At 50.2% G+C, this 14,892-nt stretch overlaps 7 protein-coding genes across 7 annotated transcripts; 3 read left to right on the top strand and 4 right to left on the bottom strand.

The window, feature by feature from the left end:
* Window positions 1-993: 993 nt before the first annotated feature.
* P174DRAFT_514742 (putative integral membrane protein (Pth11)) lies at window positions 994-2,297 on the bottom strand (the record flags this gene model as incomplete). The annotated part of the gene is made up of 5 exons (XM_024832101.1): window positions 994-1,089; window positions 1,116-1,311; window positions 1,372-1,847; window positions 1,896-1,963; window positions 2,111-2,297. 5 exons carry the CDS (start codon window positions 2,295-2,297, stop codon window positions 994-996), a joined length of 1,023 nt encoding a protein of 340 aa, XP_024679315.1.
* A 1,458-nt stretch (window positions 2,298-3,755) lies between these two features.
* P174DRAFT_433827 (O-methyltransferase) lies at window positions 3,756-5,146 on the top strand (the record flags this gene model as incomplete). The annotated part of the gene is made up of 5 exons (XM_024825825.1): window positions 3,756-3,941; window positions 3,991-4,117; window positions 4,163-4,286; window positions 4,316-4,788; window positions 4,839-5,146. 5 exons carry the CDS (start codon window positions 3,756-3,758, stop codon window positions 5,144-5,146), a joined length of 1,218 nt encoding a protein of 405 aa, XP_024679314.1.
* A 941-nt stretch (window positions 5,147-6,087) lies between these two features.
* chi3 (putative class III chitinase) lies at window positions 6,088-7,448 on the top strand (the record flags this gene model as incomplete). Its single annotated transcript, XM_024822715.1, has 6 exons — window positions 6,088-6,193; window positions 6,240-6,305; window positions 6,355-6,368; window positions 6,418-6,545; window positions 6,600-7,302; window positions 7,371-7,448. The coding sequence occupies 6 exons, from the start codon at window positions 6,088-6,090 to the stop codon at window positions 7,446-7,448; spliced, it is 1,095 nt and encodes a 364-aa protein (XP_024679313.1).
* A 777-nt stretch (window positions 7,449-8,225) lies between these two features.
* On the bottom strand, window positions 8,226-9,196 carry P174DRAFT_462894 (F-box protein; the record flags this gene model as incomplete). The annotated part of the gene is made up of 3 exons (XM_024830189.1): window positions 8,226-8,441; window positions 8,480-8,723; window positions 8,778-9,196. The coding sequence occupies 3 exons, from the start codon at window positions 9,194-9,196 to the stop codon at window positions 8,226-8,228; spliced, it is 879 nt and encodes a 292-aa protein (XP_024679312.1).
* A 1,186-nt stretch (window positions 9,197-10,382) lies between these two features.
* Window positions 10,383-10,730, bottom strand: P174DRAFT_462893 (uncharacterized protein; the record flags this gene model as incomplete). Its single annotated transcript, XM_024830188.1, has 3 exons — window positions 10,383-10,415; window positions 10,468-10,583; window positions 10,637-10,730. The coding sequence occupies 3 exons, from the start codon at window positions 10,728-10,730 to the stop codon at window positions 10,383-10,385; spliced, it is 243 nt and encodes an 80-aa protein (XP_024679311.1).
* Window positions 10,731-13,248: 2,518 nt separating this feature from the next.
* On the top strand, window positions 13,249-13,943 carry P174DRAFT_411711 (defensin domain protein). The gene is made up of 2 exons (XM_024824283.1): window positions 13,249-13,327; window positions 13,376-13,943. The coding sequence occupies exon 2, from the start codon at window positions 13,382-13,384 to the stop codon at window positions 13,817-13,819; it is 438 nt and encodes a 145-aa protein (XP_024679310.1). The 5' UTR covers window positions 13,249-13,327; window positions 13,376-13,381; the 3' UTR covers window positions 13,820-13,943.
* Window positions 13,944-14,497: 554 nt separating this feature from the next.
* Window positions 14,498-14,847, bottom strand: P174DRAFT_444480 (uncharacterized protein). The gene has a single exon (XM_024828095.1). The coding sequence runs from the start codon at window positions 14,800-14,802 to the stop codon at window positions 14,566-14,568; it is 237 nt and encodes a 78-aa protein (XP_024679309.1). The 5' UTR covers window positions 14,803-14,847; the 3' UTR covers window positions 14,498-14,565.
* Between the last annotated feature and the right edge of the window lie 45 nt (window positions 14,848-14,892).

Genomic DNA, 14,892 nt, shown 5'->3' with positions numbered 1-14,892 from the left:
TGCACTGATTAATCGCCCATCATGGCGACTGAAAAGGGGACCAGAACCCTAAGAAGATTAAGCTGCCCACGACATAGAAGATTCTATACTGGTGACTGGTGGTAGATCAAGGCATCCTCACCCAGCAAATTATTGACCATCCCTACAAAGGCTCAGGAAACAAGGAGGATCCATACAAGGTTATTTGGATTGAGAATGATACCCGCAATCCTATGACAATCTAAGATCGTCCGCCCCATTACTTTGGCCCAGCAGTATGATGGTTCTTGAGACAATGGCTGGATCGGCAGGCCTAAATGCGGTCACTCACCCACTCATGATGCAGCCACTGCGAACCCTACTCTCTATCACCCTCTTAGTAGAGGACGGACGAGAAGAAATTAAAAGATGACAAAAGAACCAGCATTAGCGGAACCTTAGCATCTAGGCTCATGAAGTACTTGGCCTTGTATGGATGTCTTGTTTCAAAAAAGCGAGCTCACCTATGCAATGACCGCAATGCTCGATTCAAATACGCAATCTAGCCATGGAACAGGCCCGAGCTGCCCATATATATTTATTAATAATTTAACTATAGCAAATAGCCTATAATAAGAGGAACTTTTATAAGATCCATGTCAGCTCTAGGGGATATAAGTCCTCTTAAGTATATCAAAAGTAGCTGGATATCCAGGGTAGATTGAAAGTAGTTAGGGTTCAAACTCGGCGGAATGCGCTGTCGGATACGCACAATTTAGAACAAACAGGCTATTTCCAGATACCAAACTCCATCATTAATGGTCCCTTGTACGTACTTTATTTGCTCTCTTATCGTCGACTAGACATTGTTTCGAGTAGTGACACATCAACACCAGGTTGCATCAGGAATATGGAGACTGTATATAATTTTTCAATTATGAACTAGTCCCACGCTACAGCCAGTAACACTGTCACTAGAATACAAGAGCCCAACTTTTGCGAAGTATACCACTCCCAGCCCCGAAACCCGAGACATCAGTGATACGTAATCTTCGTCTCCGTTGACATGATAATCCCCTCCTGGCTATCGCTCTTCCCATTCGGCCGCACAGTGATACTCTCCACGTCGTCCTCGCGAGGATTCTGCGTCCCCCAACCGTGGTGAGGTAATCCCAGTTCCGGATGCCCTTCTTCTTCTTGTTGGACCCGGCCTCACGCAGGGTATAGCTCTCGTCGGTGTGCTTATCCCCGCTGGAGTTCTTGCTTCCGGCCAACCGGGGGAAGACGCGTAGCACCAGTGGCCGGAGGACGGGTAGACAGGCGCAGATGATGCCTACGTTGATTTCGACCATTCTTCATCATCATTAGCATACCATCCCAAAAAAGGGTGGGAAAATGGGGAGAGAGACGTACGCCCACTTAGCCAACGTAACCTTATACCACGTAAAATCCATCGAATGCACAAACGGCATCATCGTCACAATCCGCACAATGGCAATCACACACGCGAAGGAACCCATCGCCAGCACCAAACACAGCAAAACCTTCTGCTTGCGTGTCGTCTGCAGCGACCAGCACAGCTTGATCGGCAGGATGAGCGTCATCAGATCAGAGAGCAGGTTAAACGCCGCGTTGGCGTACACGAAGGCCAGCTGGTCGACGCACTTGGCTGTTGCCATTTGCGTCATGTCCCACATGGCTGTCACGGGGATGCAGCCGCAGGTGAAGACGAGGATGCTGATGAGGGAGTAGATGAAGACGAAGGCCATGATGCCGTAGGTCCATTGGCGGAAGCGGCGCTCGGGGTTCAGGCGGAGGTAGAAGAGGAGGATGGAGGTTTTGACGAACCAGATGCCGAGGGCGAAGATGTCTTCTGCTGCCAGGTCGTTCTACTTTTGTCAGCTGCGCTCTGGAGAGTATGGAGTTGAGCAAGGTACCTGTTTGAAAGGCTTGAGTTTGACCAGGTACAAGTCCCAGATATGCACGCCGTAGCCGTTTTGGATGTCTACCTTGTTAGTTTTTGATCATGTTAATGAAGGAAAAAACGTACTGGCAAACCCGAGGATGGCAAAGATCCATGCACAGACCTGCGCCGCAATACAGAACCCTACTCTGTCAGCGTCATTTACCATCGTGCGAAACATGGACATACAATCGTCAATAGCAACCGTCCGCAGGATCACGCCCCGCGTGTACATCCGCAGCCCCAGCACAAACGTGCCAGTCAAACACATCGCAATGTTGATCGAGTAGATGTCATAGTCGATCCGCTCTGGGTTCTCGAAATTGGGCGTCACGCCCGGTGGGGGAGGAAAGGCGGGCGTCGTGCTCAGATCCATGATGGCGGGTGCGTCAACGAACTGACAAGACTGAATGGATAAAGCTGAGTTGTGTAGGTTTGACGGGCTGAGGAGCTTGATTCGGGAGGCTTTTCCGGTTTATATGCTTGGAGTTGAGCCCCTTGACTCCTGTTGTCTCCTGCTGTGCTGGACAAAGTACGATCGCCCGGAAGTGATATATCTCATATTCGTCTATCCCTATTTAATTATTGACTAGTACTATGGTGCTATTCACAGTCCGTATAACGACATGTCAGACGTATCGACCACTGTTAATATCTCCAATGCCACGGATACCTAGTCCAGTTCCTGCGAACCGACCCACCTGTAAGATTTATAGAGAGAGCTGTCAGATGCACGCCGATCTTCGTATCCTGGGAAGCTGAGACAACCTTGTTTTTGCTTCTTCAAGCGCGGGACAATCCTATTCCTCCTGACGGTGGCATAGGAGATACCCGCGATGGCGATCACTGTAGTGCAGCGGCACTATTCGTAGCCCTTGCAGACGAGCCATAACCGAGTTACTTATCCCAGCGAGGTAAATGGCTCGGGATAAAGCACTGATCATTCGGAACTCATCCGCGAGCCAATGCTGCTTCTCGATCTTGCGTGCATTATCTATGTGTCTACTTTGCAGAAGGTTTGCACGGAGGATCCGGTCCGACGGGTCGGGTAATATCCAGATAGAACCTGTAGATTTACTGAGTGGGAACGATAAATATCGATTGTCTCCTTTACCTAATGCCTACGAAAGCAGTGGAAATTACCAGCGGATCGGGCATTCAACGTGCAAGTCTTGTATCCCTTTTTCTCTATGGCGCAGACAAGTACGATGACTATGGCGTTGTGGCTGTTTCACAATAGCATTGCTTTTTAGACATACGTACTCCTCAGTACTGCCATATTGTCGTTGTAGTTTCTGTCAGGGAACCAGTAAATGCCAGTTTCCCTGCAGGTTCACCATCGCCGGCACTTTTACTCAATCAGGAAGATTAGTCTATGTGACAGCTCACATAGACCGTTCCGGCCATAAAGCGATATGTCCAAAGCAATATATGACAGAGCGAAATCTCGCTTAGACCAAGCCGATCATTGAGTATCATCCTATCAGAACATAGGCATGGTTGAAGAATCTCTCGGGGAGTTCCAAGCAAGTGTCCCAGCGGACAATAAACTCATCTAATTCTGCAGCTAAGTGCGCCGCGCGCCATCCCCGGCCAATGAAGCCCATCCCAGAAACGAGCACAGACAGAACAGCGGGGAGAAGGAAGAGCCGATTGTGATGCATCACATTAGGGAGGGGAGCACCCTTGATGATTGGCCGAGGGAGAACTGAAGCCATTCCCCGCTTATACTCGTCAATATTATAAGAAGTACCGCTGCACCGGGTTGTCTCAGATGACATGTAAAACAAATATCCTGCAGGTAAGACAGGGATTGATCTTGCATCTTTTCATTATGGGCACCATCGAGAACAATGTCGATGCCATCCAAAAGGATCTGGACGAGGTTATCAATGCCACCAATGCATACAAGACTTCAGACAATGATTACAGTGCCCGCTACGACTTGATGGTCAAGGCCACGCGCCTGCTGCAGACCATCCGTGGCCCGGTCGATATGCTCTTCACCAATTTTGAGAATGTGCACACCCTGGCCCTGCACCTTATATGTGAGAAACTGACGGAAATAGATGGCCAGCATGGGTGCCATCCGCACCCTCCTTGAAGCCGGCGTCTTCCATGCCATTCCCACGGGCGGACAGAGCATCTCTGCCAAAGAGATATCCGCGAAGACCGGAATGGACAAGGAGATGATTGGTATTTTCCCTTTAGCCACAGAATGAAGCAGGCTAATGACGACAGTCCGACTGATGCGCGCCCTAACCCCCATCGGCCCCTTCCGCGAAACCGGCGAGGAGGAGTACGCCCACACCCCGTTCTCCGAAATCTACATGGTGCCACAGATGAGCGCCATCTTCAAGGTGTTGTACGTCTGCACCCTCTTATGTCACTTAGGATAGATACTGAGATTGACAGGGTCGACGAGTACTGCCCGCCGATGCTGCGCAACCACGAATTCCTGGCCAAGCACAACTGGAAGAACACCATGACGCTAACCGACAACCCCTACACACACGTGCACAACTGCACCGGACAGACCATGTTCGACTACATCTCGCAGTTCCCTGAGCGGCTGAGCCGGCTCAACGACGCCATGATGGCGCAGGATTCGGCGCTCGTCGTGCACGGTCTGTACCCGTTTACGCAGGAGCTGGGGGCTCTGGCGCGCGACGACGGCGTGACGATCGTGGATGTCGGCGGTGGACGTGGCCATATCCTGCGACAGATTCGGGAGACGGAGCCGGGCCTCAAGGGCCGGTTTATCCTGCAGGATCGGCCGATCGTGATTGAGGAGAATGGGCGCGAGCTGGAATCGCATGGGATTGAGCCGATGGCGCATGACTTTTTCCAGGCGCAGCCTGTCAAGGGTATTCCCCCTGTCCCTCTTTTCTTAAGCGCCTGGAGACTGATAGCATAGGTGCCTTGGTTTACTACGTCCGCCGAGTGTTCCACGACTGGCCCGATGACGAGGTCCGACAGATCCTGGTGAATCTGGCGGCGGCAATGGAGCAGCACTCGCGCATCCTGATCGTCGAGTTCATCATGCCTGAAGTCGGAGCGACCATGTCCAATGCGTACATGGACCATACGATGATGACCTTTGCGGGTGTAGAGCGGACGGAGAAGAACTTTGCAACCCTGCTGGACCAGGCTGGGTTGAAACTGGTCAAGACGTGGAGGGCGCCTGGGGTGCCTGTTGGGGTTGTCGAGGCCAGATTGAAGTGACTGTCACTTGTACCTACCTAGTTGATATAGTCCATAGCCTTTCAGAATATTACGATGTCGATGACTGCATGCAGCATGTACAGAGTACAGACTAACGAGGTACTAAATTGTTACACATGGCCCGGGGAATGTTACATGCAAGGGGGATCCTGCCCCGGTCAGCTATGCACATGGCTCGAAGTCGTATCATCGCATGCAATTTCCGAGTGAAGCCAAAACTAAAGTAAGCGAGATGAGATGATTTTGATCATTAGATATTTTGACTGGTGTATGTAAGAGCGGTGCATATTGAGGGGCGCATGATCAGTGCAGATGGTCAGGCACAAAACACACATGCCAGCATTAGTCTCGGATGATAAAAGCTGTAAACTTCCATTGATCCGATGAAGAGTATCTAGTTGATTGCTAGTTTATTGCTAGTCTGCTGCTAGTGGTTTGTGACTGCTACAGTAGCAGCACTACTGGATAGGTAATGAGGGGAACAATATAACTTTATTAGATCGAGGTTATACTCTAGTTTATTCATCCTTCATGCTTAACTATCTTTCTGCAGGTACCTTTAATTCATCACCCCTGACAATATCACACTCCACACTCCTACTGTTGCAACTGATGCAACTGATGCTATCAAGAGGTTGCTTACTCTGACTTTACTGTCTATCATATCATGCGACATCAATATCCTCAAATGAAGCATTATACGAGCCTCCTGTCAGGAATGGGGCTGGCATTCCTGAGGATGGCTGACACCTCGAGGCCACCAATATGCCACAGTCACATTCCTCACTCTCATGGTTTCATACAGTAGGATGCATGCAGTTCTTAGGGGTGATTGTCAAGATATAAGAATCAGAGCCAAGATCACTTTGGATCTGATCGGCCTTGACATCATCCGATCTCTTCCCTGTTTTTCCTCGATCAGGTATTCTGTAAACATCATCATGGCTCTGTACAAACTTGGTATCTGGGCAAGCCTTTTGGCTACATTCCACACTGCTTCTGCCAAGTTGAACCTGAACAGCCCGTCCAACATTGCCATCTACTGGGGTATGTTCTGCCCTTATCATTGTGTCTTCGTTGTCTGATGAAATAGGCCAAAACTCCCATGGAGCATCCACCGGTCTCGTCGCACAGCAAAGACTGTCCTACTATTGCCAGAGTAAGTCACACACCCTGTATATATGGCATACCACTGACTGGCCGTATAGACGCCGACTTTGATGTTTGACTCCGTATCAACCTTAACCCTACACCCACACTAACTGTCACAGGTCTTCCAACTCGCCTTTGTCACCAGAATCAACGGCGCCAATGGTCTCCCCGAAGTCAACTTCGCCAACGCAGGCGACAACTGCACCACCTTTGAAGGCACCAACCTCCTCAGCTGTCCTCAGATAGAGTATTTCCTCCCATCCTCCACCAACAAGTGCGGGCAACAACTAACACCAGCCAGAGAAGATATCCCCATCTGCCAATCTCTCGGCAAAACCATCCTCCTCTCCATCGGCGGCGCAACCTACACCGAAGGCGGCTTCACCAGCGAGTCCGCCGCCATCGCAGGAGCCAACAAGATCTGGCAGACCTTCGGCCCTCCCACCAACACCTCCACTCTCCGCCCCTTCGGCAAAGCCACCATCGACGGCTTCGACTTTGATTTTGAATCCACCGTCTCCAACATGCCCACCTTCGCCAACCAGCTCAGGTCCCTGTTCAGTTCCGACCCCTCAAAGCAATACTACCTCACGGCCGCCCCGCAATGCCCCTACCCCGACGCCGCGGACGGCCCCATGCTCAACGGCGCCGTCTCCTTCGACGCCATCTGGGTCCAGTTCTACAATAACTACTGCGGCCTGCAGGCCTACGACGCCGGCTCCACAACCCAAAATAACTTCAACTTCGCCACCTGGGATACCTGGGCCAAGTCCGTCTCGCTCAATAAGAACGTGAAAGTCTTCCTCGGTGTGCCGGGCAGCTCGACCGCCGCGGGAAGCGGGTATGTTTCTGTGGATACGCTGGCGAAGATCGTCGCGTACACCAAGGGCTTCTCGTCTTTCGGCGGGGTTATGGCCTGGGATGCCAGTCAGGTTAAGGCCAATACTGGGTTTTTGCAGGGGGTGCGAGCTGCGCTAGGTTCGGGGTCCGGATCGAGTTCGACTGTGAGTTCTACCTCCACTACTACTTCTACGACTACCTCTACTTCCGCTCCTACTACTACTACGTCCAGCACGACGAGTGTCCCGACGACCTTGACGAGTGTGACCACGACTACGACTTCGACGTCGACGAGCAGCACGACGAGTAGCACGACGGCTCCGAGCGGTAGCTGTCCCACGGCTGGTGCCCGCTGTTCGGCGAGAGGAACTGCGTGCAACGGGGCGAGCTTCGGGCTGTGTGATAACGGTGCGTGGGTGATGCAGCCGTGTCCCGGCGGGCTGGTTTGTATCCAGGGGGAGCGGGCGTGTACTGTGGGTATCCGGCGGATAAAGCCGCGGGTCTTGTTAGTTAGTTGCAGATGTTTATGCTTGCCTGCTTGCACATATTTGATTGGTTGTCCATACTTAACAATGCATTGCATTTTGGGATAAGGTTGATGTCGTCCATGTGATACGCTTAAGTTAATAATTTACACCTTAGGCCACTGTGTCTTAGGGGCACATTAACTAGACACCTAGCATTTAAGAGGAGGAAATCTTAAAGACATGTTTATTAAGATGCTATAACATAACAGGATAACTCTCTGCAGCAATCTCCTTATATGCAACATTGGCTGAAATTGAGGTGATGCCTTCTAATATCTGCCCTGGCTTATTCTCCTGAGTATACAATATATTTCCACTACCAGACTTGCTGATGGCAGCAGTCACAAGTAGGCAACGAGCTTAATGCCATCATTTTCTATCTTTACTTGTCTCTGGATCACACAATGACACTAGTATATAAAGGGTCAAAATTACCAAATTTGACATACTTCCAGCTGCTCATCACTCCTGTCCCATATACACCTGACTGCAGAACTGGTGCAAAATGTTTGTACTCCTAACTTCAATGGTCTGAGTAATAGGATGGCGAAGTAAACAGGTCATGTTATTAATTGCTTCACATCAGACAGTAAGCGGAAGACATTGCTGCAAGTCGACAGATATCCCTCCTGATGCTGCTGTACAGCCAACAGATTTGCCTTGTACTTTGACTTGCTGACAGGGCGGTATTGAGGGACCGATGAAGCATAGTCCCACCGATATTCATGCCCTTTTGGCATGATCATCTTATGCAGGATCATTTCATGCAGAAAGTGCTCGGTGCCGTAGACGCGCCGAAGAGAAAAGGCAGGACAGCCCCGAATCCAAAAGGCATCTCGATCGCAACATTAATTGACACATTCTCCGGCATATCGTCAAGAGCAACCCAGGAATAGGGTTCCCAGTAGTCCTCCTCCCATCGGACTAACTGGCCTGTATAGTGGCGTACTCCACACCAGCGATCTAGGCCGTATTGCTGTCGATTCCGGCATTCTGCTACAACAGCCATGACGTCGCCCATAAGGAGAGAACCGGCCCTGGATACGATTAGATAGGACCTAAGCAACATATCAGCTTAAGAGTTTGCAGTAAAGGGCCAGAGGGACTTTTACATTATCTCATCATCGCAATAGTCGCCGTAGCATTCAAACAGCATTCGCTGGCAGGGAGGCTGCGTGGCCAGCATGGTCGTCCATGATCCAGGTTTGTCGTAGATGTCTTCCCCTAAGCTGAAATCCCCCTGGTCTTGATCTCCACCCTTTGCTGCATCTCTGGAAATTGAGATGCCTATTCGGTTGAAAGCAGGGTTCAGTTTCCATGTCTGTTCACTGGAGATTGACCGCGTTTGAGCATCCCTAGTATTGGATTGATACCAGCAGGCCTCCTGGAGGGCCGGGGATGTTTGGATAACGTCTCTCCAGTTACGGCAAACTCGCTGGGCGCGAGCGATTTCCACAGGATTATTCAGCTGCAGGATTATAAGCTCAGCAAGCTCATAGATGCTGAAAGTTTGCTCGGCAGATGATGGCATTTCCAGGACATTTGCGTGAATGGTAGTTTAAGTTACGTTGGTGACTCCAGCCTCTTTGGGCGCAAAATTCCACAATCAAATACTAGTGGAGGGAGGGTCCTATTCCCCTTTTGATTAGCGTGGAGACTGTGTCTACTGCCAATATGATGGCTCAGATTGATAAAGCTATGTAGTATAAAATGGACGGAGTATCTTATATTTCTAATATGTCTTGAGGCTGTGGAACAGAGAATGTTATATATCTGCCAGAGTGGGAATGGCAATGGCATTAGAGGCCCGTTGCTTATAGGCGGTATGCTTGAAATATATATCCATTTATGGACATGTCTATTTTTGTCCGCATACGATATTGGCAGTGTGAGAATACCCCTCCCCGAGAATAGATTATCCTAGCTTTTGATGAGATCAGCGAGATTGGTTTCAATCTAGGCAGCTGCCATGGCATTCTTGACTGCTTCACCCATGATTCTTTTCCTCCGCGAGAACAGTGCCGGAATGCAGGCCACTCCCATCGAAGCACCGGTAAAGGCAAATGCCACTTTCAGGCCCCCCATATAGGCAATACGCATTCCCGCGAGGCTTGAGCCAAAGGATTTGAGCTCTGTTGCTCCAGCCGCTACCACAGCTCCCGGGTCAACATCTGGAGCGGTGTTGGGCAGTTCGTCCAGGAGCCGATTGGCAAATGCCGCTTGGGCACCGGCTTGCATGAAGGCACCCCCGATGGTTTGAGCCTGTCGGACGGAGAGAGTTGTGTGAAGCTCTCTCCGAAGGTGAGTTACGCCGGATCCAAGAGCTCAATGTCGAAATTCTCCCTAGTTTACCATTCCAGCGAATTTGTAATGCGCCTTGATGCAGCTAAGATCACGGAGATCCTTAATACCTAGACTCCTCTAGCCTGCAAGAGAGCCGGAATCTCTATGGCTTTCTAACCACCAACACATCCCAGTCATGGAAGACCTACATAAGACCTACAATACTCTTCATCATAAGTCATAAGGCGGTGGCATTCGTAGCTAGCTAACTACATGCAATACAATCTCATTGCGCCAATCGTCACCATCACATCACCATCACCTTTCATAACCAACCCAAGTATGCAAAGCATCTCAGCAAAGGACGCAGCCAATCCACCAAACAACCAAAGTATCCAGCTCGATGACCGCATCGCTGACTAGCATTGCATCGTTTACTCCTGATGAGGAGGCTGGCAGTCCTGAATCTGCGAGAGCTATTAGCATCAAATTCAACTCAAGTGCCAAGGGGAGCCATACGTGGTAAGGGAGACAGTAGCACCATCCGTTTCTGCAGCCGAAGTAGCGGGGACAGTCGCCGTTGGCATCGCAGGGAGGATGGGGAATGAGAGAGCCGTCGTTGTCAAGGTCAGCGTCTGGAGTGAGTCAGCATGGTCAGATGTTGTTGTGAGAGGGTGGAGGGACGTACTGTCGCCACGAGTAGTGAGGTTTCCATCGACCGTGACGGGTGTAGCGAGGCCGAGGCCAATGAGGGAAAAGAGGAGGATAGCGTTGAGCTTCATTTTGAGAGGAGTTGTTGTCGATGGAGTGGTTGTAGCGTGTTTCGTTGGTGAGTGAGGCTGCACGCAGGTGGAAGTTGGGGATAGAAGGATGGAGAGAGATGAAGAGAGGAGAGATCGATGGGGGAGAAGCGAGTTTATATAGACAGTGCAGGGCAGTGACAGTGAATATAAATGAGAGTAGAAGTAGCTGGAAGCGGTAGATTCCGTCTACAGATGTTGAAGTGTGAATGATATCTTGGGACTAACGGGACCTGCCATTTACTTTGCAAAATCTTTCACTGGATGGCATTCACCTTTGCGCTGTGATATCCTTGTTGACTCCCTGGGGCAGCAAAGGCCACCTACTTGGTGGGATCTGCATTTCCTTCCATTATTCTTTGTATCTGCCTGTTTAACTTCCTGATTTAACTCATGACTCCATCTACCTAACATCCCAAGCTCCCTCCTCAGCTCTCTCTCCGCTTAGTCCATCAGGGCCTAATGCATTTACACAAGCTGTAGGTCTGTAAAGCCTGTGCATCCAGAATGATACAGTCCAGTGTACCCACCCTCCAGCACAGGACTGTTACCAGTGCGTATCCCAATACTGACCATCCGACTCCTTAGCCCACCCTTCTCCCCAATCCCGATGGAAGGGTCAGTTTACATTCATTCCCAACGCAGTGTTGTACGCAGGTGTGGTTCTAGTGGTGCGAAACCGGGGTCCATTATCGACAATTTGTCCCCGATCCAACTTGATCAGGTCTTGATATGCACGGTTCTTCGTCCGTCTTTAGTAAGATGGGGAGGTCTGCTCGGTCAGCAGTATACGGAAGGTCGAACGTCCCGGCAGGAAGTAAGTCGGATCGAGAGAGAAATCCAGAGGAAGTTGGTAACGGATTGCAGGAGTAATACAGCGGAATCGAACCTGCCATTGCAAAAGTCAATGCAGAATGAAATCTGAAGGCGAAGGACGATGCTAGAGGAACTCCTAGTTCAGAATGGGTAGGTTTGGCCAGTTGCACCACAGATCCTGAGACAAGACTGTGTGCGCGGCTGTTATACGGGCCTCAATTGCAGCGAGGGGTCGTTTCATGCGAATAGGTTTCCCAAGATCGACGAGGGAATAAGCACGACGATCCATTGTCTGTATGAATCGATGCCATGACCGACGTCTCTATCGAGTCTGGATCCGGAGATAAATGGCATCCTCTCGTTGAGCATCTCGAGATATGCGTGAAGGATAACTTCGAGAGGCTTCTAGTCCAACCTTGACTGCACATAGCCGTGATTTATCGCCGACAAAGGCAGGCAGCTATGTCTGCTGATTGAACGTCACTTCCTCCTCACCCCCAGTGTGTGGTGTGACAAGGTAGAGAAACGTAAACTGATCTTCATACCAATGTGTGAAATTCTGCCACAACATGGACTCAGGCTCCATCAAGCTAGAAAGACAATAGAAGAAACTGAACGTTACATTCCCTCGACTCCAGTTCTTCCTGTGGCAAGTAGTACACTCGTTACAAGAAGGCAATGACGATTGAGGAGTTCGCTTGAGACTTCGTCCGAGTGCTGAAATGCTCCCACCATGCTATTTCGAGAACCGAATCATGCTTCTTTGCCACTTCCTATCCACCCCCGCCGGACCGTGTCGTTGTGGAGGGCTGCTCAGCGTGCATAGTCCATGCCATCCCCTTACAGCGCCGAGGTAACAGTCTCCTGGCAGAGGATGGCTCACAACAACACACTGACCAGGCCATCACGGTGACGGCAGCCTTCTTTGTTACTCGATACGAGGCGATCGACAAAGCCGTGTCTACATGGCCATGTATCCCCTCATACTGACCTCTCTAGGTATCCCCAACCAGACATACTGCACCGATGAGAACGAGCCATTTTTGGACCCCAACCTGTGCTGAACCTGGGACAACAACTGCATGAGTCAGCAGAATTCCCTGAATTCATCGATGAAGACAAATGATTCGATCGACACATAGGCCTTCATTACAATAGGGTTTACGCCTCACGGATGATCGCCACCTCATCGAGCCACACCTCGTATTTCCCCGTGAATCATCATCTTGGATCTGGAGATACTGTGGAGAACCCTACAATGATATGGCAAAACCAGAACACGTGAATGGGGCCATCTATGAATAACATCGTCTCGCACCTCGTATCCCTCCTTCATTTGCCGATCGGTCATCGGCCAAGGGAGAAGATCAGGCATGTTGCCCCAATTCGTGTTTCTATTGTTACTATACTTGGAGTCAAAGTTAAATTCAACCGCAGTCTGCAAGGAGGTGAATGGCTTCGATATACTGATTCGGGCAAAATACGAGGAGGTGCTCTACCCAACGTCATGTCGATGAAAATCTTAGTCAAGGCAACATGCGTTCAGCAAGGACTCTAGGAGACTCAGATACTGAATCAATGCACTTCATGAGGGTGAATACGAGTCTCTACACATACCGGAAGAAGTAATGATAGCTGGCAGAGAGGTATAAAGGCAGCACCTCAACCAGGGCATTCTCGCCTTCTCACAAGCAACAACCCGATCTATCAAGTCTACTCTATCAAGTCTACTCTATCAAGTCTACATTCTCCAAAGCAATAAGGTGCGGGCATCTTCAAGTCCTTATCTCCTCCCAAACTAACAGCACAAGACCACAATGCTTTTCACCACCATCGTCACTCCCCTCCTGGCGAGCGCCACCCTGGCCTCCGCCCTCTGCCACAACTCCATCTCCTGCATGCTCGGCGGCGACTCCACCTGCAACAACGTCTGCGTGCGCCAGGGTAACCCCCACGGTGGCCGCTGCCTCCCCCGCGACGGCTGCCCCGGCTACGACATCTGCGCCTGCTACCCGAACAACAAGCGCAGCGACGAGTTGATTGACGGAGACGAGCCCCTGCGCGAGGTCCTGGACAACATGGGTATCGAGGATGTTGCGAAGAAGGTGGATACCAGAGATGCCACCTTGGATAAGCGCAGTATCTGCTGCAGCTTCCCTGATCCTTGGGGAGGGCTCTGCTGTGAGGATCACTGCAGTTACATTGGAAAGCCTGGTGGACAATGCTCCGACAAGAATGTTTGCACTTGCAACTAGGTTGTTGCGTTATTGTTGGCTGATGAAGGAGATGGATGATTCTTGCTTTTCATTATGGTTTGATTCGTCAGATTGGAGTTCTTCGCTTTCATGTTCGCTAGATTCAATAGAATGGACTTCTTATCCTGTCTGATTGGGAGACTCTGTAAAAGTCAGAGGACAGGGGCCGTCCTAGTAATTGGCTGTTGACCAGCAGTAATTACTTAACATATCAGTACGCGTAGAATGTGGGATCTGAGTTAACTGCTCCATTCCACTGTAGCTAGTATTATGATTACAATCGTCGTGACTCGCAAATGTGTCAATCAGTCTACTTGATTCGACCAAGAGGCAGATTCTGACCTAAACCTAGCTTGCTGCCCACTCGGACATTCTTCGGACTCCAAGAAAATGGAGGTAGAGATCCGTTTGATCCGTTTGGTTATCAGTTTTCCCATTCTACCGAGTACAGAGTGTCTGATCAAGAGTACTACCTACAAGCACCTTCCCTGTCTCAGTCGGACCCCCAATACCGAATCTCAACAGCTAATCCAGTTCACGTCCGGATCACATGGCTCTCAAGCAGTTTGACCGTCATGAAGCATTATCAAGCGTTGTTGTTAACACTGACCACCACTCCAGGTTATTATACCTCATATCAGCTTAGGCTCTCTAGCATCCAGCTTCTTCAAAACATCACCACCCCAACCCATATTTTCTAGGGCCTCACACTAGGCCATACCTTCATCAATCAACTTATTGATACACTAGTCTATGCTGCAGTAACATTGGTCGCAGGTATTCGCATCCATATCGAATGTCACACATATGCCGCCATTAGGGCGGTGCTGGTCCTCCTTGCACCAGTTCATACAGTATTCATCACCACCAGCACCACAGGGGAAACCAGCGCAATTGGGCTCGGCGGGGCCTTGCGCGGCGGCTACAGCGGCGCTCAACAGGATGGAGGGGAGGATGCTGATGAAACGCATAGTGTTCTTCATGGTGTTAGTTTGGTAGGAGATATGGACTTGAAGACATACCTAGATTGCTATTGCTTTGGAGAGTGTACAGTAGAGTTGATAAAGTAGGTT

The sequence above is a fragment of the Aspergillus novofumigatus genome (assembly GCF_002847465.1).
Source record: "Aspergillus novofumigatus IBT 16806 chromosome Unknown P174scaffold_7, whole genome shotgun sequence".
Lineage (NCBI taxonomy): Eukaryota > Fungi > Ascomycota > Eurotiomycetes > Eurotiales > Aspergillaceae > Aspergillus > Aspergillus novofumigatus.
This window is presented reverse-complemented; position numbering and strand designations above follow the sequence as displayed.

What these genes read in the sequence shown, in the direction of transcription:
- P174DRAFT_411711 (XM_024824283.1), top strand. Translation starts at nt 13,382, where the DNA reads ATGCTTTTCACCACCATCGTCACTCCCCTCCTGGCGAGCGCCACCCTG.
- P174DRAFT_444480 (XM_024828095.1), bottom strand. Translation starts at nt 14,802, where the DNA reads ATGAAGAACACTATGCGTTTCATCAGCATCCTCCCCTCCATCCTGTTG.